The sequence below is a fragment of the Myxine glutinosa genome, chromosome 4, assembly GCF_964187855.1.
Source record: "Myxine glutinosa chromosome 4, kmMyxGlut1.1, whole genome shotgun sequence".
NCBI classification, from domain to species: Eukaryota; Metazoa; Chordata; class Myxini; order Myxiniformes; family Myxinidae; genus Myxine; species Myxine glutinosa.
In genome coordinates, this window is record NC_136264.1 from 113,418,212 (window position 1) to 113,440,626 (window position 22,415).

At 43.1% G+C, this 22,415-nt stretch overlaps 1 protein-coding gene across 1 annotated transcript in view; it reads left to right on the forward strand.

The window, feature by feature from the left end:
• LOC137425089 (protein FAM3C) overlaps positions 1-22,415 on the forward strand; it is an 86,024-nt gene that overhangs the window by 35,877 nt on the left and 27,732 nt on the right. The window contains exons 4-5 of the mRNA XM_078776288.1: positions 10,345-10,368; positions 11,127-11,250. Coding sequence (XP_078632414.1) covers positions 10,345-10,368; positions 11,127-11,250 — 148 coding nt within the window. The remainder of the gene's footprint in view (positions 1-10,344; positions 10,369-11,126; positions 11,251-22,415) is intronic.

Genomic DNA, 22,415 nt, shown 5'->3' on the forward strand with positions numbered 1-22,415 from the left:
CCCTTGTATCTTCAAAGTCTAACTCGATCTAATTTATGCAAATCATGGACTGTACTGTACCCTAAAATTGTAGATGGAAAAGATGGCAAACATTTCTTTATCTGGTAATAACTAATAAGTATACATGTATGCAATCTTGACTGGCATACATGTAATCATTTGAACTTGGCGTACTGTAATTTATGTATGAAGAGATGTGCAAATTAGATCAATATCATAATCAAATTGAGATTGTTATTGTTTACAAAATGTAAGAGACACCTGACAATTGATAATCCTGAAAGTCCCTTTTTCAGCATGAAGTCCAATTTTCTTCCTTTTTCTTTCAGTTAGTTTTGTTTTGCATAGCATGCCAGACAGAAGTGAACAGTATGTTCTTTGCAACATGCCTCACCACAAACCTGGCACTGGCTTGGATTCTTTGGCATGGCCTTTTTCCTCAGTTTATGTCCTTCTCCATGTGACTGATCTAAGCAGGCCCTGCAACGACGACGAGAATCGCCATGATGGTCCAACAGATCTCCCCCTGGCTCTCGATGTTGCACGCCGGCTGCCTCTGTTCCTAGTGCTCTCTTCATCTTTTGGGCAATGGGTGTCGATAATCCCCGAAGAGGACGCCTGTATGAAAGGGGTAGTCAGTTGCTCGGCTAACGTCAGTCCAAAGTCGAACGAATCGAGCTCTCGTGGTTTCTCTCCTTTGTTGAAAGCATAGATCGTCAGTGTGTTGACTCGGCAGGTATCGAGGAGGTATGCCAAGGCCAAAATTGTCCACTGGTTGGATTTTGGCTTGCAGGTGAAACTCATTGCCCGTTGATCAATGACGTCCGTCCCCCCCTTTGTGTAGTCGTACAGTTTGTATGCAGCCGGCTTCTGTTTCCCATCGTCTTTTGTGACTCCGAGGATGGGTTTCATGGATGTGACCAACAGTACATTCTTTGTCCCTGATGACTTGGTGTTTACCACGTATGAGTGGAGGCTCACGTTCTTGTTTTCCCTGAACCAAGCAACTTTGTAGGAATGCTCCTCTCGTCCATCAGTCGTCTTCATTTCTTGGGGTAACCCCTTTCTGTTTGTTTGTATTGTGCCTGTGACTGTTATTCCTTTTTCGAATAACCATTCGGTGAGTGGGAGTGACGTGTACAGCCGATCAATGGTGAGATTGCGGCCTCGCAACTGTTGGTGCTCCTCCATTTGATTTATGAGGTACTTGACTACCTCTTCAGTTCCTGTCACATAGTGGTGGGTAGGGTGGTCACCGGTTGGCTTCCCTGCATATGGTAGACTGAAGAACGTGTAAGGATGTCTTGCATCGTTCAGTGAGCGAAACAGTAGGCCATACTTTGCCGGCTTGCTCCTGTTGTATTGCCTGAACGAAATTCCGGATCGCATTGGATACAAGGTTTCATCAATCATGATGAAATCACTGGGTATCAGGGCCTTTGCACAATTCCTGTTCAGCAAGTCGTGGAGCTCGCGAAACGCTGCGAAACGATCGTTTCTCCATCGCTCTGGTCTTGTGTCCTTATCATCGAATGACAATTTGGTAAGCAGAAACTTGAATCGGTTCTTGCTCATTGTAGCGCCGAAAACCGGATGACCAACTCGATCGCCAAAGAGCCATTTGACGTCTCGCAGATTCTGACCGAGCATTCTTCTGTAGTAGAGTATGCCCAGCAGTGCTCTTATTTCCGTTGCCGATGCTTCACGAAGGTACGAATTCTTGTCCGAGTTGCGTACTTCTGGGGTCAAATTGGAAAGGTACTTGTTGATCTTTTTGTTTGTGTTAGTCAAAACAACAGCAAGCATGTCGTCAGAGAAGAAGCACCCCCAGGCTTTCACAGGAGTATCTGCATGTCTTGCATTCCGATTGACACCAGGAATTCCTGCCAAGACAGTGGCAATATTCTGTCGTCCTCTTGCTTGTGGCTGGGCTGTTTCCCAATGTATGCTTTTCCCTGGGTCATTTCGTTTCGGTTTCTCGACTACAACTGTGTATTCTTCTGGAGGATGAGGTAAAGTCCATGGATCATAGTTCTCAGGATCTAACGAGGTGTCGACGCTGTTCACTGCTCTGAGAGCTCTCTTTGGTTGAAAGGGATTCACCTCCTCCACTTCAGGATCTTCGGCAGGGGGTTCATCTGCATGTTCTAAGTATTCATCATCTGACTCCCCTGGAGAAAGGCGACCAACCAGCTCGTCGTAGTCATCGTCGTCACTTTCGAACTGTCGAAATTGCTGAAATAGTTGCATCTCCAGGTCAAGTTCATGCTCAGGTTCAGGCACAGGTTCTGGCTGAGGCGGAGGTGGAGGTTGAGGCTCAACATGTTTACGCTGAAATGACAAAGGATATAAACAATACTAATTAGAATAATGTTTGGTTTTATATGTTGACAATGTTTCACTATTTTCAAATGTTATGATTTTTATGAATAGTATATTTACATTCTAAATTATGCTCACTTTCTTATTTTCCTTTTTTAAACTTTGGATATAAAAATAAATAAATGAAATGAAATAGAATATAAAATATCAATTACTCAATTTACATGCCATAAGAAATGCATTATTGTCATCAAATAACATCAAAAAATATCTGAATGAAGAATCAATATTATACAAGTGGCTCAAAGAAATACTGTAAGTGAAAATCTGTAACTCACCTTTGTTGTTCTTTTCCTGGGAACACCACTTGATGTTGAAGCCATGATTGGTGATAATCATCCAAATGATAAATTCTAACGAATCCAAAATTGAGAAAGATGTGATGTCTCTTCAGCACTAGCTGAACAAGTAATGACTAGAACAGTTGAATCATTGTATGGACTAAATAGACAACATACAAGTTCACTTGTTCACTAGATACAGTGTATAAATATTGAATGGGGATGCTGAAAGGAGAGTAGAAGCAGATTAGTAGGAACAAGAAGTGATGCTTATCAACAGTGTCAATTTACTCTTTTGTCTTTCTCAGAACAGGTTAGGAAGGGATTAGGAACAGATTAGGCAGGGATTAGTATCAGTAAATAAACCTGTTTATAAAAGACTTGAGTAAGCAGAGACACAAGGTGTGAAAATGCAGTCCCATGGATCACAATGTACATGCAATTCGAAAATAGTCGTTTTTCCTATATTATTATGTTACTAATTTTCTTGTGCACTTCTTTGTTTTATTCTATCACTATGTATTTAATTTTTGTATATCTAGAATAATTCATTATAATCCACTATCAACAATATGAAAAATGTGAAATTATTTGTCCACTGACATTTTTTTAGATTGATAATTTTCTTGTTTCTCTCTTTGTTTCCCAATTCTTATGTATTTCTTTGTTTTTAATTTCTTATGTATTTCTTTGTTTTTAAATCTTTTGTTTTTCATTGTTTTGTTATCTAGAATAGTTGATGATAGCCAAAAGGGATGTTATCTGAGGAAAAACAGAAAAAAACATTCTTCTGACAACACTTCTTGTAAAACCCATACATTGTACACACAAAATCATTGGAAACCGCCATTTTTTTGTGACGTTGGTCACGAATATGTGCTATATCTCCGCAACCGTACCCCCGATTTTCGCAAATAGGGTCTTAAAATGTGCGCGAGATGTGAAAGAAAAAAGTCATGAAATTTCAGCGCGAGATCTTTTTGCGTTAAAAAATTATCGCGAAAAATTTCGAGGGGGGGCTATTTTATCTCCCCCCCCCCCCGGGCTATTCTGTGTTAAACCCTTTTACACCTTAAAAAGGTCTCAGAGGTCTAAAGGGTGTAAGGGTCTAAATGAGTCTAAAGTGTTGAAAGGGTCTTAAAAGGACTAAAACGATCATAAAAGGACTAAAACGGTATTGAAATGACTTGAAGGATATATTAGGGGTTTAATGGGTCATACATAAGAGGTATATGGAGTGTAATGGATCTCAAGGTCTAAAGGATGCATTCCAAAAGTATTTAGGGTCTAACGGCTCTATCCGTGTACACAACAACAACAGGCATTTTAAGGCCATTTTCCCTGCCAGAGCGGGGGTTAGCCTTCGGGTGTAAAGGGATATAAAGGTATAAAATGTCTTAAAATGTCTAAGGCGTTTCAAGGATCAAGGAGTTTGAGCAGTCTCATGGGTCTAGACTCTAGACCTAGAGGGTCTAAGGTTTTGAAGGGGTTTATAGTGTCTCAAGGGATCTTAATGGTTTTAAGGGGTCAAATCGTCTAAAGGGTATATGGGGTCTAAAGGTCCGTTGGGTACATTCCATTAGTAGTTAGGGGCTATAGGATCTATAGCTAATACATAATTGTTAAGTATTACCTCCCCAAACCCCGGTTACGGTGCACCTCAGAGTCTGGAGCGGGAACACGGCAGAAAGATTGGTTATTTTGCGTTTTCTAATAAACCATGGTAAAACCACACCAATGCAATTGTAGAACAAAACAAGTAATTGTATTCAGAACTCACATACACAATAATAACACTATTAAAGAAAGTACAATGAAAATATCACTTGCATCAAATGAACAATACATAGGATGGTACCATCATTCCCCAATGCTCTCAAAGCAATGAACTCACCACCAAACGTGAGTTGGATATAGCATTCCCCAAAGTCCGTGCACGGATCTCCACTCTGGTTGAAGCCGTGCAGAACGACGAGAACAGGCAGGTATCGGCACGACGGCGAATGAGGAGTTACGAGGTGAGATGTCGATATTGGAATTGACCTGATATGTAAACCAACGGTGCTCCACACGGTGAGGTTGATATGGAAATCCCAACGACACGACAAGATGCATCAAGCGGACAACCTCTTCTTCTTCGAGACCAAAATGGCATATAGGCCCGTAATGGAGGCGCTTGATTTCTCCAACGATGACTCACACTTGGTGATAAAACCTGAGATGCAGGTTTAATTGCACTCGCAATATAGGATGATGTCGCGGGCAATCCCTCCCCCGGGAAGCCTCAACTCATTCGCGACCAATATCAAAAAAGTCCGCTCGCAGCCGTGACAAGATTCATGGCTGTATCTCTATCATGGCCGTCCTCCTCCTCCTCCTCCTCCTCCTCCTCCTCCTCCTGCCGGTTCTTTGCCGTGTTTTCCTTTTTCCTCCACAAACATTTATTTTTACCTTTTACTGAAGTCATCTCCATTTCACACAAAAATCTTAACAACAATATTACCTGAAACTAAAAATCCTACAAGTATATAATAACAACAAAAGCGGAAGTGACGAATCCGTAACAATACATACACACGTTTTTCGCAGTAGTCCACTAACTGGACTGGTTGACTATGGCCATTGCCAAATAACAGATCATCTGCCCAGCGTTACGTGAGCAATCACAATTGGTCAAAAAAAACTCTGGCTTCACCGTAACCCTGGCGGGGAGGCAATAGGTAGTACTACCACTTGCCCAAGGCAGACTCCCAGGCTAGCGGAGGGAAGGATGTGTCTTATTGCTCCCTTGTGGACCTAATTTAACTGAATTTTTTAATGGGGAATTTTTGGAACTAATTTAATATACTGTGCCTTCAAAAAGTATTCACACCCCTGACTTTTTTCACATTTTGTTGTGTTACAGCCAGGATTTAAAATGGATTGAATTGAGATATTTTTTTTCTCGCTGATCTACTCATAATACTCCATAATGTCAAGGTGGATTTTATATATATATATATTTACAAATTAATCAAAAATGAAAAGCTGAAATGTCTCGAGTCAATAAGTATTCAACCCCTTTGCTCTGACACTCCAAATTGAGCTCAGGTACATCCAATTTCCTTTGGTCATTCTTGAGATGTCTCTACAACTTGATTGGAGGCTACTCTGTGGCCAATTCAATTTATCGAACATTATTTAGAAAGAAACACACCTTTCTATATAAGGTGCCACAGTTGACAGTGCATGTCAGAGCAGAGACTCCATCATGAAGTCCAAGGAACTGTACATAGAACTCTGAGATAGAATTGTGAGGAGACATAGATCTGGGAAAGAGTATAAAACAATTTCTCTAAGGGTATAAAGTAAAGACTATTGAAAGTTCCCAAGAGCACAGTGAGCTGTTCATAAGTTTTATACCTTATGTTCTTGTTTTCCCTTATGTTTCATACCTTATGTTTCTTTTATTCCTTATGTTCATATGTTTTATACCACTCCCACCTCCCCCCAAGCCCTCCCCCTCCCACATTTCTCCCAATGCCCCTGCTCTCAAATGTTGTGTTTGTGTCCTTCCCCCTCTCTCCCCATCTTGTCTACCGCTTCCCTTATTTTGTTTTATGTGTCGGTTTGACTTTTTGTGTGATTAATGTTCGCTCTTTCACGAGCCTCTATCTTTTATACAAAAAAAAGAAGAAAAAAAAAAGCTCCATCATTAGGATATGGAACTACCCAGACTCTTCCTAGAGCTGGCCGTCCGCCTAAACTGAGCAACCGGGCAAGAACGACCTAGGTCAGGGAGGTGACCAAGAACCCAATGACCACTCTGACAGAACGACAGAGTTTCTTGATTGAGATGGGACAACCTGCTGTAAGAACAGTCTCTGCGGCACTTCACAAATCTAGGCTTTATCGGAGAGTGACCAGACTGAAGCCATTCCTGAGAAAAAGGCACATGACAGTTCGCCTTGTCTTTGAAAAAAGGCACGTGAAAGACTCCGAGAGCATGAGGCCAAATATCCTGTGGTCTGATGAGACAAAAATTGAACTCTTTGGCCTGAATGCAAAACACTATGTCTGGCAGAAACTGAGCACAGCTCATCACCCATCTAACACCATCCCTACCGTGAAGCATGGTGGCGGCAGCATCATGCTATGGGGATGCTTTTCAGTGACAGAAACTGGGAGACTTGTAAAGATAGAGGGAACAATGAATGGAGCCAAATACAGGCAAATCCTTGAGGAGAACCTGCTTCATAGTGCAAAAGACCTTTGATTGCAGCAACGATTTACGTTCCAACAGGACAATGACCCCAAGCATACAGCCAAAGCAACACTGGAATGGCTTCAGAACAAGAACGTGAAAGTCCTCGAGTGGCCCAGCCAAAGCCTAGACTTGAATCCCATTGGGTATCTGTGGAAAGACTTGAATATTGCTGTTCACCGACGCTCCCCATCCAACTTGACAGAGCTTGAGCAAATCTGCAAGGAAGAATGGGAGAAAATCCCCAAATCCAGATGTTCAAAGTTGATGCAGACATACCCGAGAAACTCAAAGCTGTAATTGCTGCCAAAGGCACTTCTACAGGCTGTAACAATAAAATGTAAACTAGAGCTTCCAGGGAAGCAGAACTCAACTGAATTGACTGGACAACTTTAAAGTACGGTAGGTCAGGTCTCACATGCTAAGTTTGATGAAAATTCGTCAATATATGTGGACGCTAGATTGTTAACGTCGTTTCAGAGCTGAAAAAAATATGCCGGCCTATGGCGGCCATTTTGTGACAGATCGGGTTGACATGCGATAGCAACCTACCTTGTGTGGTAAGGGTTAAACATTCTAAGTTTGATCTAAATCTGTTAATATTTGTGGACGCTAGAGTGTTAACGTCGTTTTCATGACCAAAAACAAAATGGTCGCCTACGTCCGCCATTTTTCAACGGATCGGGCTGAAATGTAATACCAACCTGGTCCTTGGGGTAAGGATGCTGCATGTCAAGTTTGATCAGAATCAGTTGATATTTGTGGACGCTGGAGTGTTAACGTCGAAAAGTTAACGGACGACGACGACGGATGCCGGAGAGTGCAGTATGTGATGACCTCAACTGGACGGTAGTCCAGTTGAGTTAAAAAGTCATTAGGTGTGAATACTTTCTGAAGGTGCTGTATAGCCCACGGGTTATTTGTAGAAGTCGACCGATTATGGGTTTTACAAGGGCAGTTGGCGTCAGGAAGGGCATCTGGCCATAAAAACATTGCCTCAAACAGGGAACCATGATTGTCATGGGGACCGCAAGGCTAACCCCCGCTCTCGCAGGGAAAATGGCCTTTAAAATGCATGTTGTGTTGTTGTATATGTGTATATATATATATATATATATATATATATATATATATATATATATATATATATATATGTATATATATATATATATATATATATATATATATATATATATATATATATATATATATATATATATATATAGCTATATATATATATATATATATATATATATATATGTATATATTTATATGTATATATATGCAGTGACCTGAAAAAGTAAGTACACCCCATGTAAAGTTTAGACTTTTTCAACATATTTCAACATACAGCTATTTGATATTCATTTCAGCAATATTGAGAGATAATGGTGATATTATATAACAAATATCATGAAACATTTACATTTTGTAGTCCATTGTATAATTTAAATAAACATAAATGCAAATTTCGCATGTGGAAAAAGAAAGTACACCCTTGGCTCTAATAGGTGATATTGCCCCCTTTGGCAGAAACAACCTCAAGTATGCGTTTCTTATAACTGTCTACCAGTCTCTGACATTGACTGGGAGAAATTTTTGCCCACTCCTCCATGCATAATTCTTTCAGCTGTGCGATGTTTAAGGGGTTTCTTGCATGCACAGCTCGTTTCAAATCGCCCCACAACATCTCGATGGGATTTAGATCCGGGCTTTGACTTGGCCATTCCAGAACCCTCCATTTCTTTCTTTTCAGCCATTCCTTGGTGGATTTACTGGTATGTTTAGGGTCATTGTCATGTTGCAAGGTCCACCTTCGGTTGAGCTTCAACTTTCCGACAGATGGCCTCACATTATCCTCAAGCACCCTCTGGTACAATGAAGAATTCATCGTGGATTCTATGATGGTGAGCTGCCCAGGCCCTGATGCAGCAAAGCTGCCCCAAACCATAATATTTCCACCACCATGCTTTACAGTTGGTATCAGGTTCTTGTGGTCAAATGCTGTCTTTGGTTTTCGCCAAACATGTCTTCTGGCTCTGTGGCCAAATAGCTCTACCTTTGACTCATCTGTCCAGAGCACATTGTTCCAGAAGTGCTGGTATTTGCCTAGGTGTTCATTGGCAAACTTTAGTATTGCCCTGATGTTCTTTCTGGACAGCAAAGGTTTTCTCCTGGCACACCTCCCATTGAGATCAAATTTGTGCAGCCTCTTTCTAATGGTAGACTCGTGTACTTTGACATCAATAGTGGCAAGAGCTACCTGTTGGTCCTGTTCTGGGGTTCTCACAGACTTCTTTCAGCATCTTGCGGTCTGCTCTCGGGCTGAACTTGCTGGGGTGGCCTGGCCTGAACATGTTGGCAGTTGTTTGGAATCTTCTCCACTTGAAGATGATCTTCCGGACAGTCGAATGATTGATTTCAAATTGTTTGGAGATCTTTTTAAATCCCTCCCCAGACTCGTAGGCATCTATAACCTCCTTTCTGAAGGCCTCAGAGAGCTCTTTTGATCTAGGCATGGTGACGCCACACACTTCAACAACAAAGAGCAAACCAAACTAAATGTCTGAGGTTTAAATAAGACAGGTTCCTCCAAGATCCTCTCTAACGATGTTCTAATCATTTGCGCCTGAGCTGGTGCACCTGATTCTCATTTTAGGCATTTGAAGTAGTAATAAATGTAGGGGTGTACTTACTTTTTCCACATGCGAAATTTTCATTTATGTTTATTTAAATTATCCAATGGACTACAAAATGTAAATGTTTCATGACATTTGTTATATTATATCGCCTTTATCTATCAATATTGTTGAAATGAAGATCAAATAGCTGTATGTTGAAATATGTTGAAAAAGTCAAAACTTTACATGGGGAGTACTTACTTTTTCATGTGACTGTGTATATATATATATATATATATATATATATATATATATATATATATATATATATATATATATATATATATATATATATATATATATATACATACATATATATGTATAATTATTTATTTCTTTATTTGAAATAATATCGGCCACAGCAGTGCCATCATCAGCCGATGCCAATAACCTCAAAACGCCAGATATCGGCTGATTATATTGGTCGACCACAAGTTGTTTGCATGAAAATACGGTATGTCTCAGCCTGCGTTCAAACCGCTGATTCAGGCTGGACACTCTAACCTTAACGCCACTGAGTCTGGTTTAAAAACAATACGCACCTGATTTATGAAGAATATCTATTCTGATATACATACAAGGAGGAAATGATGTGCAATCTAGGCAGGGCAATTTTTTTGCATCTTAAATATACCACATTCTCTGTGAACAATCATTTTTTTGTCTGTTATTTAGAATGGCAAACGATGTTATTGTGTTCTTCCCGTTACTTGTGCAAAGATTATTAAACAGAAAATGTCTTTTCTCTATCTTTCAGATCAAGAAGCAATTGTAACATCAAGTAAGTATAACAATTCTGCCACAAGTTTTGACATATGGTAAGGCTTATTTGCACAAACTCGAGCAGAAGCAGCTCGATTCAAATTATGAATGGACAAATTGCAATTAAAAACTAAATTTGATGGGAGAGTCATTTTTCACAGGGAATTGGGTATCAATCCTGTTTAGTATCGCACTACTTTCTCTCCAGCATCTTCTAAATCCTCTGTGGTGTAGTCTTTTGTTGCAGTTGTGTGTATATACATTTTTAAGTGCTTCCCCAATTTTTTTTGAACATCAGAAAAGAAAACTACTTTTGAATTTGTACACAAACATGCACAGGTGTAGTTTAGACTTTAGACACAAATGTTTTAAGGTTGCAGTATATGAATCCAGATGTATTTTTGGTACTGAATGGTACATAAATCTTAACAATCCTGTGTTTTGAGGTCGTCGAGGTACCTGACTCACCATAAGGCATGGCTGATTGCACAGGAGTGTGATGGAACTTGAAATTGGACATTTTTGTTTGGGTGAATTTTTTTTTTTTAACCAACCTGCATTTCCATTATTGCTTCATAAAATGTTTATCTCACTGCTGGGTAGCTTTCAATAATCCTTAAAGGTTTGATGTCATTGTAATTTTTATCTTTGATTAATTTGGAGGGCTTTACCATTGTGCTTACAAATAACCTAATGTTGACATGCATAATTAATCATTGGGGTTTATTGGGAAGTAAATGCTAATTCAAACAAGCTTGCACATTGGTTTTTCTGCAGGCAGTGTGCCAAAGCATTTCAAGTGTGGTCTCGTTTCAACATGTCCTCAAAACCACTTTGTTTTCCGGGTTGCGAGTGGTGCAGCCAGTGTCGCTGGTCCAAGTATCTGCTTCGAGGATACCATGTGAGTATTAGTGGATTAAAGTTCAGTGCGTAAAGTTATGAACTTGTGTGTAATTCAAATTGGCATGACCGAGTCAATCTGTTGTATAACTCATCATTTAAAAGAGAGAATCATGTAAAAACAATATGAAGATTGGTAGAGAATTGCTTTCAAACATTTGCCTTGGGCTTTCCATTCTTTCCACCTGGGCATAGCCTGTGCAATGCTGCTTGCCTGGTTGCATTTTCAGAACACAAGGGACCATGACCATTTGATCAATCAGAAATGTTGAGTTGACTGTTTTGGTACATTTCACTATAATGTTTTGCTTTGGTGTTTTGTTTAAAAAAGACTTTCACCAAAGTGTCATTGTAAGTTAGAAAAACAATTTACACTAGAAAAATATAATGGACAGAAAGATAGTTTGACATTTTGCAACATTTACTGATTTACAACTTCACTGATTTACTCACCTGCTTTAACCTCACTCAACATGTCGACTTTCCTACCCATAACCGTGGTCACATTTTGGACCTTGTCTGCTCCACTGGATTAAATTTGCACCATCTCTCTGGCTCCGACCTCACCCTCTCTGACCACTTAGCCATCACTATGACCATCAACATCCCCACCCCAGCACCAAGGCATTATCGCACTATCACCTTCCGTAAGCGAAATGCTCTTTCACCTACCTCATTCTCATCCACCCTTTCTGAAAAAATGTCCACTTCTCCCTTCGTTGACCTCCACACCCCTTCCGACCTCACTGACTACTACAACCACACTCTCTCCTCCTGCCTTGACCAGCTTGCGCCTGTAAAAACCAAAACAGTTTCTTTCACCCATTCTGCTCCCTGGTTTACCCCTGAACTCCGCCTGATGAAAACTCGTGCTCGCCAACTTGAAAGACTCCGCAATAAAACAGGTCTCACAGTTCACTCCCAAGCCTACAAGGACCACCTACAACACTACAAAGATGCCCTCTCCCACGCCCGCTCCGCCTACTACTCTCAAATTATCCACTCTGGCTCCGGAAACCCAAAAGCACTCTTCTCTACAATAAACAAACTCCTCCGCCCCCTGAACACCACCACCCAGTCATTCACAGTAGACAACTGCATCTCCTTCCTCTCTTTCTTCCAACGCAAAATTGACAACATCTACAACAGCTTGACCACCGCCGCACCCGCTCCCCCTCCAACCACCTGCCCCCCCCTTGTCCTGCCATCCCCTGTCTCGGTTCTCCCCAATCTCCCCTACTGACCTCTCTGAACTCCTCATAGGAATGAAAACTGCCACCTGCACTCTTGACCACATCCCCTCCAGCTTTGTCAAGGCCTCCCTTCCTGCTCTCTCTCCACTTATCATTGCAACAATAAACTCCTCCCTGTCTACATGCATCGTCCCACCTTCCCTCAAAATTGCTGCTGTTACCCCCATTCTAAAAAAACCTGGTCTAAACCCTGACACCCTAAACAACTTCAGACCCATCTCCAACCTACCCTTTCTGTCAAAAGTTTTGGAACGCGCTGTAGCCACTCAACTCAAACATCACCTCTCTGCCAATAACCTGTATGAAACATTCCAATCCGGATTCCGCTCCAACCACAGTACTGAAACTGCTCTCCTTAAAATCACCAATGACCTTCTCCTCTCCTCTGATGCTGGCAACCTCAACATTCTCGTCCTCCTCGACCTCAGCGCTGCCTTTGACACCATCGATCACACCATCCTCCTCACCCGACTTGAATCCACCTTTAACGTTACCGGCACTGCCCTCTCTTGGATTAAATCATACCTCTCTGACAGACGCCAGTTCATCTCCATCAATAACTGCAAATCCCCCACTGCTCCCCTCCCCCAAGGTGTCCCCCAAGGTTCAGTTCTTGGCCCCCTCCTCTTCATCCTTTACCTGTCCCCCCTCGGTCACTTAATCCGCCGTCATGGTCTCCAATTCCACTGCTTCGCCGATGACATCCAGCTTTTCATCTCCACCAAGTCCATCTCCACCGCCACCCACTCTATCCTGACAAACTGCATCACTGAAATAAAATCCTGGCTTCAAATCAACTTCCTCAAACTTAACTGTGATAAATCTGAAATAATCATCATTGGCCCAAAAACGCTCACAAAATCCACCCACAACTTCACCCTCAACATCGACTGTATCCCAGTATCCACCTCCCCTCACATCCGGAATCTTGGCGTCATCTTTGACCAAACCCTCTCCTTCGACAAATACACTAAACAGATCACAAAGTCAGCCTTCTTTCACCTGAAAAACATTGCCCGTCTCCGCTCATCCCTCTCCTCCACGGCTGCAGAAACCCTCATCCACGCCTTCATCACCTCCCATCTGGACTACTGCAATAGCCTCCTCTATGGCTCACCCTCAAAAATCACCAATAAACTCCAATACATTCAGAACTCCGCTGCCCGTCTACTCACCCATTCCCGGACCCGTGACCACATCACCCCCGTCCTTTACAAGCTTCACTGGCTCCCCATCCCCCAGAGAATCCAGTACAAAATCCTCCTCTTGACATACAAAGCCCTCCATAACCTGGCCCCATCCTACCTGGCTGACCTCCTCTCCAGACACACTCCCACCCGCAACCTCCGCTCTGCTGGTACCAACCTCCTGACCCCCTCCATCCGGACCAAATTCAGATCCTGGGGGGACAGGGCCTTCTCCATCGCTGCTCCCACCCTCTGGAACTCACTACCTCACACCATCAGATACTCCTCACTCGCCACATTCAAAACATCACTAAAGACCCACCTGTTCAACACTGCATTCAACATTTAACCCACAGCATTTAACCCCTGACTATCTCTTCTCCTTCTCCCTCCTTTTGCTTAAAATATTTCCCTATTGATTCTTGTCTTTTTGCAATTGTTGTTTTCATGTATTGTTATGCATTATGTTTTCCACTCTGTCAAAGCGCCTTTGGGCTTCTTGAAAAGCGCTATACAAAATAAATGAATTATTATTATTATTATTATTTACAGTTTCTTCCATTTACATCCCGTCTGCCAGCATTAGTTGGTGGACATTAAAGATCCCATGGTGTATGTCACAGAGTAAGAGAGCTATCGCCGTCACCATGGCAAAATTCCAACCCGATCCTTAATCAAACATGCCAACCGGTTCATGAAAGACATGAGCCAGGCTTCTTTCAGCCAACCCCACAATAACGTGGGACTAATTGTGTGAATAGAAGATGTGACGCACCATTCCGAAACAGCAACAAATACAGCCCCAACAATTGCAAAAAAGACAAAAGAAAAATACAAGATGAAATACCAGCAGATATATAGTGATAACTGGGAGAAAGACAAAGGAATAGGGAAAAAAAAAAAAAACTAGAACAATGTTTTTTAATGTGACGGTCGCCAATATGCCTCCGCAAAGTCCCACAACGGGTAGATGCCCTCGTTCACTGTACTAAAAATAACCAAGTTTTCAAGTATCACATTTTCACTGGCCATGACAGGTTTCACATCGATCGTTGAAGCAGTTTCAGAGAAGGGAATTTTTTTTAAATATCGGCTTTCAAGCTAATATGGCTGCTACACCACATGGCCTTTAAAAATGTACACTCTGCATACAGTGCATTCAAAAAGTATTCAGACCCCTTCACTTTTTTCACATTTTGTTATGTTGCAGCCTTGTGCTGAAATCGTTTAAATTCATTTTTTCCCTCATCAATCTACACTCAATACCCCACAATGACAAAGAGAAAACAGGATTTTAGAAAGTTTTGCAAATTTATTAAAAATAAAAAACTGAAATATCACATTGACATAAGTATTCATACCCTTTGCTATGACACTTTAAATTTAGCTCAGGTGCCTCCCATTTCTCTTGATCATCTTTGAGATGTTTCTACACCTTGATTGGAGTCCACCTGTGGTAAATTCAATTGATTGGACATGATTTGGAAAGACACAAACCTGTCTATATGAGGTCTCACAGCTGACTGCATATCAGAGCAAAAAACAAGCCATGAGATTGAAGGAACTGCCTACAGAGCTCAGAGACAGGATTGTGTCGAGGCACAGATCTGGGGAAGCCTACAAAAAAATCTCTGCTGCATTGAAGGTTCCCGTGAGCACAGTGGCCTCCATAATTCTTAAATGGGAGAAGTTTGGAACAACCAGGACTCTTCCTAGAGCTGGCCGCCTGGCCAAACTGAGCAATCGGGGGAGAAGGGCCATGGTAGGAGAGGTGACCAAGAATCCGATGGTCCCTCTGCTTGAGTTCCCGAGATCCTGTGTGGAGATGGGAGAAACTTCCAGATGGACAACCATCACTGCAACATTCCACCAATCTGGGCTTTATGGCAGAGTGGCCAGACGGAAGCCTCTCCTCATTGAAAGACACATGAAAGCCTGCTTGGAGTTTGCAAAAAAGCACCTAAAAGGACTCTCAGACTGTGAGAAACAAGATTCTGTGGTCTGATGAAACCAAGATCGAACTTTTTGGCTGTATATGTGTAAATAGTTGCATATGTGTTTGTGATGTGATGAAATCTTCAAAATTGATCACTTGGCATTTTACATTGCAAAAAACAACTTTAACAGTGTGGTCCAGCAAAGCCAAATATGATTACAATATTCCCATAAATCATTTTCAAGTGTACCCTCTTTCCCAGAAAACCTATCGTTGTAGAAATATCACCACTTTAAATTGCCCACAAAGGTGAGCTGATGCTCGTATGTGTAATGCCTTAGGGCCTCTCAAATAGTATTTACGACATAGAGACTGCAAGAGTTTTTTGTAATTATTATTGACCTAAATTTTATCTTTAACTTGTGTTTTCAAATACATTTGTAGGTTTTCCTTGCTCTTCCACCAGCAACGGCATGTAGCCCACGAGCATTAGGTTAGGACCTAGGAGAAATTAGTAGAAAGCTGATTTTTTGCACAGAGCTTCAGAATACCATGTGGATGCCCACAATATAAAGTCCCACGAGTCCCACCTTGTGGCATTTTCAAAATTCAAGATGGCCGCCGGTTGGATGGAAAATACATAAATATGGATAACTTCAGCCTAGAACCTCATAAAAGTGTACTTTTCGTGGCTAAATATATGTTTTAGCACACTAGGATTTTAATAGAATATATTTCAGTGACCTCAGATAATGATATGTAGATGTAATCCAAGATGGCTGACAAAATTGCCGCTGCTGTAATGCAAAAATACATCAAAATCATGATAAGTTTAATTTGCTATTATTTTATTTCATGCAAAATGTTTCACATTGTGACCACAAGGCCTGCAAGAGGTAAACAACACATGGGGATTTGACATTTAATTACAATACGACACAAAAGCAGACCAACTCTTTGATCCCAGTCATCCCAACCTGATTCTAGTGTTTTGGACAGTACCATGTTAACTGAATGTCACTTTTCTTATTCCTGACTTAAACACTGTTATCACCCTCTAAATCAATGTCCCGAGAGTTTTTGCAATTATGGCCATTACAAACAGTACACAAGAGGGTACACTCCAGACCAGACTTGTAGCAAGTGCATCGTTTTCCACACCCCGCCTTGCATCCACAAGATATCATTTTCAGCACTTTCTCAGGAGCGACAGGCCTATCAGTCTCGATTGGAACAAATAGTCCCTCTCTGTACTGCCATCCCCACTCAGTTGGCAGCAGTTCATTCCCCTGCCACTGCTGAACAGCATGGTATGCTCTGTAGCTGTGGAATTTGGTAGCTGCCGAAGTAGGTGGGAGTGATTCCAGCTTGAAACCAGATGACGTCAAAGATGTTCTATGGATTGATCAGAAGTACATGAGATATCGGTGTTTGTCCAGTGACTTCGATCGAGCTGCTCCATACAGCTTCAGCAGAAACAGCTCTCCCATTCTCGCTATTTCTTGTTGAGTGCTTTTAGATTGAGAGAAAACACTCAGGCAATCCCAGTTGTCACCATTATCCAACACTGCAAGAGCCTTCTTCTTCCCTTGATTGTAGAGGGCAGAGACGGTATCACATCCTGTTATTGAATGCACAAACAGGTGTTGCTTGATGTTCTGGAAGGCTGCCTGAATTGCCCCTATAGAGTACACTTGCAATGGGTTCCATCCAAAGAGCATATGGAGGTCCATGTCTGTGGTAGCTTGTGCTACCAGCATCACAAGCAAATCGGTATCGGTCCCCACAACAACAACCGGTGCTGTATCTGCTTTGGCAGTGTCCATGGCCGTTGATACAATCGGGCAATCTGCATCTGCAGTGCTCTGCTTGACATTCACACCTTTGGCTGCAAATTTTTCCATCATCTTTTTAATCAGTCGATCCTTGTTCTTGCCATTACCCAAAAATGCTTTTTTTCTTGTGGTGGTTTTCATTTCCAGCTCAAACAGAATATCAGCTGATGTGTTCTGTTGTGCTCGTCGCTGCTGTTCTGCTACTTTTGTCGATGAGTCACTGCCATACCCATCAAACACGATTATGGTCTGCATCCCATAATGTTCAAGTACGTACAAAACGTAGTTGTCACAGACCTGATCATATGTGGCATTCTCAGGCCAGGGCAAGCTTTGAAGGAGGCGACCCCCATCGGGGATGAAGCGTGCTCCATCAGGAAGGCTGAGGTGGACACTCACTTTAGACTGCAGGATACTTGCCAGGCCACTCTTCACATTCTTTCTCATAAGCCCTTTATCGAACAAGGAGGGTGGTTGTTTGGCAAATTCATGAAGGAGATATCCCCCCATTTCAGCACTCTCCTTGATCACGCATGTGACCCTTAGGAATAGTAATGTGCTATTCACCTCCACCTCAACGCCGCGAACAGTGATCTTGTTTCTGTCACCACTGATACTAGTCACTCGATCGTTTCGTTTTAACTTCACGTCGGCATACGTTTTGCCCGTCATCGCCGAAGCTGCCTTGGTGCCAACCGTAACCGCTTGATCCGCATTTACATTTTTGCCGGCAACCAACCCACTTGCTATGTTGACTAGGGAGTCATGTTCTCCATATGAGAACGGAGAGTGCACTTCCAGCCACTGCAAGAAAGTCTCGTAGTCTTTCCTGTCACGAGCTGTGCTGCTGGCGCGCAGGTCCACATGCTGGTCAGACGTGTGACTATGAACCCCAGTGAAATCTTCCAACGCATCACAAATTGGGATACATCGGGGCATGGCATGAACCCATTTGGCTATTGTGCTGTCTGTGATTCCACGACCATGAGCCAGACCTCCAGATGTGTTCAGCAATCGCATCACATTTTGTTCGATTGTCTGGTCGCTGAAATTGCCACTCCAGAACTTTTATGTCTGTCGAATGGTGAAGAACCCTCTTTCTGTGTAGTTATAGAACTGCACTGAAGACATGGTACTTTCAAGGTCTTTCATCTGGTCAAGGTAGAGGCGGGCAGACTTAGCATACGCAAGGTGACCAGCAGCATGGAACAGGGGGATCATTTCACTGACTGCCTGCAGATGCAAGTCCCAATCCCCAGTGCGCTCTGCTCGGATGAAACGCCTGATCATGGACACTTGCTTCAAATATTCAATCCATAGTTTACCGGTTCTATCTTACTTTTCTGCCTTTACCATGAGAGCATCCATGATATCACTGAGCTGGTTGACACATTCCTCATCTTCCACACTTGACGTGGGGCATTCCCCATTCAGCAGGGGTTTGTGAATAGCCTTAAGATGGGGCAGATCCACACTGAGACATTCAGGTTGGTCAAGTAATTTTGACATTATGGCAACTTCCCTGCAACTTCCCTGCTAACTTCCCTGCAAATGTCTGCTGCTCTTCTTCTGCTCCAATCGGTTCTTCTGATCATGTGCTTGTTAAAGTGGACATCTCACTGGCCATTCTCAGAGAGCCTCCTCAGCGCCGACGAGTCTGGCATTTCACTCAGGCCGACTGGCACGGTCTGCAAGCAGCCATCAATCAACTGGACTGGTCTCCCATCTCTAATGCCTCTGACATCAATTCTTCCTGGGAATTCTTCCAAAGCAAACTGCTCTCTCTCATGCACAGATTTATCCCATCTCGTCTTCAGTTGTCTTACCCTTCCCCCCGTCCATGGTACACTGAATCTTGTGGTGAGGCAGTTGCCCTGAAACAACTTGCCTTTGCGTCTTGGAAGGCAAATCCAACTGAAGGCAATCTCAGTTCCTTCCACCAAGCTCGAAACAAGTGTGTTTCTACCCTCAGTAGTGCCAGGAAGCACTATCTCTCCACACTCAAGATTGAACTCTCAAACCTGTCTCCTTCCTCCAAATCCTGGTGGCGTCTGGTCAAATCCGTTTCTGGTGTTTGTTCCCCCTCCATCCCCTCCCTTACCTCAAATGGCTACACAGTTGACACCGCACGTGACAAAGCCGAATGCCTCAACTCTGTGTTTGCCTCAAAATCTTGTGTCCCAAACCCATCTCTCTCTGTTCCCACCTTTCCCAGTCAACCCAACTGCTCCTGGACTCTGTGTCCTTCTCTCCTGACAAGGTGGAGAAGTTTTTATCAAACCTCGACTCTGATTCTGCAACTGGACCAGATGGCATCAGCCCTCGGGTCCTAAAATCCTGCTGTGCCGCTCTATCTCACCCTCTCTCTGTTCTTTTCACCCTCTCTTTTGCTCAAGGTCATCTGCCAGCATCTTGGAAATCAGCAAACATTACCGCTTTACACAAAAAAGGTGCAAAAACAGATCCTTGCAACTACAGACCAATCAGCCTGCTCCCAATTATCAGCAAAGTCATGGAATCCATCATTGCTTCAGATATCAAATCCCTCCTCTTCTCCAATGGCTTGATCTCTGATCATCAATTTGGATTCAGACCAGGTCATTCTACTCTGGACATGTTGCTTCTGCTGTCTCAACAATGGATGGAGGTCCTCAATCCCAAACAGGAAATCAGAGCTGTCTCACTTGACATATCTTGTGCCTTCGATACGGTCTGGCACCCAGCTCTGCTCACCAAACTCACCTCCTATGGTATTCAGGGAAATCTCCACTCATGGCTTGCGGATTTCCTCTCTGGTTGTAGGCAACGCGTGGCCCTGAATGGATTTCTCTCATCTTCCCTTCCTGTTCTGGCTGGAGTTCCCCAAGGTAGTGTTCTGGGCCCTGTGCTATTTCTGGTCTTCATCAATGACCTCTCCGACTCTCTGGAAAATCCTCTCTATCTCTTTGCTGATGACTCCACTATCTGCCGCTCCATTCCTCATCCCTCAGATCGGCAGTCTGCAGCCTCCTCACTCTCTGCAGACCTGGACAAAATCACAGACTGGTCAAACAAGTGGAACATGTCTTTCAATCCTGACAAATCTCACACTCTTACAATGTCTCTCCGAAAGGACCGACTGGACAACCCTCCCATCTACTTTCTCAACAATCCTCTCCAAGAAGTTCTGTCGCTCAAGCTTTTGGGTCTCACTATCTGCCATGATCTTTCTTGGGAAAACCACATTTCCAAGCTGGCCTCCAAAGCCAGTCGCCGACTGGGCATCCTCCGTCGTGCGAAGTCCTTCCTTGGCACACCTGAGCTCCTCACCACATACAAGGCTTTCATCCGCAGCTCAATGGAATACTGTTCCCCCCTCTGGGCTGGTGCTCCTGCCTCACACCTTGCTCGGCTTCACGCTGTTGAGGCCAAAGCTTTCAGAATCATTGGAATCTCCTGCGATGTAGTCAACTCCGAGGGCCTTTCACTCACTCACCACAGGCAGGTTGGTGGTCTTTCTGTCTTCTACCGACTCCTCTCCGGCCTTGCTCCCCCAGCTCTCTCTGTGCTCTGTCCCCCCAATATTCCTTCAGGTCGCACAAGATCTGCCTGCAACCCTCTTATGGTTAAACTGCCAAAGTCTAGGCTCTCTGCTCACCTTCACTCTTTCATTCCCCTTTTCTCCCGCCTCTGGAACAAACTCCCCCACTCCCTTCAATCCCACTCCTCCCTCCAGGTCTTTAAAACAGCTGTTCACCACAATCTCTTATCTTCCCCCATCGAAAACCTTGATCTTTTCTACCCCCGGTAATTCACCCCAGAGTCCTTGCAGTGTTCATATGTTTTATTCCTCTCCCATCTCCCCCCATGTCCTCCTGATGTCCCTGCTCTCAAATGTTGTGTTTGTGTCCTTCCCCCTCTCTCCCCATCTTGTCTGCCGCTCCCCTTGTTTTTTGTGTTTTGTGTGTCGGTTTGTCTTTTTGTGTGATTAACGTTAGCTCTTTCACGAGCCTCGATCTTATATACAAAAAAACAAAAAAACAAAAACTGAAGACAAAAGATGAGCGCACGAGCATATGCATGACCTGTCATCATATGAATCACAGTGTTTGGAGCATACACGGTTTCCCACAGATCCTCTAAACCACTACCACCCATTACATATCCAATTGCTCCCATATATGACATGAGTAGATGAAAACCCCCAAGTCTTACAACAATATTCTTCAGACCTGGGTGAGAGGATTTCACAATTTCAGCTGCCTTGATATAGAGGGGTTGGTCAAATGTGACAGGACAAAGACCCAGACCATACTTTTCAGACAGCTTCTGGCCATGGAAGGGAAGAATGGAAGGGAAGATGGAAGGGAAGAGAAGGAATACAAGTTTGGCACGAGATGGAAGGGAAGTGGTGTGAGAATGGTGAAGGGTAGGCAGGGACAGAAATACAAGTTTGTGTGGCAAGGGTGCCTGGAGGGCGTGAATGGTGTTGGTGTCCTGTTTTCTGAGGAGTTTGTAGACAGTGTGGTGAGTGTGACTAGAGTGAGTGATAGGTTGATGATGGTGAAAATGATGATTGGAAAGCTCTTGGTGAACGTCATCTCGGGATATGCTCCGCAGGTTGGTCGGAGCGATGAAGAGAAGGACAAGTTCTGGTGTGCGATAGAGAAGCTGATGGAAAACGTGAAAGATGAGGAAGTTGTTGTGGTAGGAGGAGACCTAAATGGACATGTGGGAAGGAGTATGGATGGTTTTGAGGGAGTTCATGGGGGTTACGGATATGGTGTGAGAAATGGAGAAGGTGAAAGGATTTTGGAGTTTGCTGATGGAGCTGATTTGTTGATTTGTAATACTCAGTTCCAGAAAGAGGATAATAAGCTTGTTACATACACGTCAGGTGGGTCGACGACAACCGTTGACTACCTGATGGTGCGTAGGCGAGATAGGGGGCACCTCCGGGACACAAAGGTGATCCC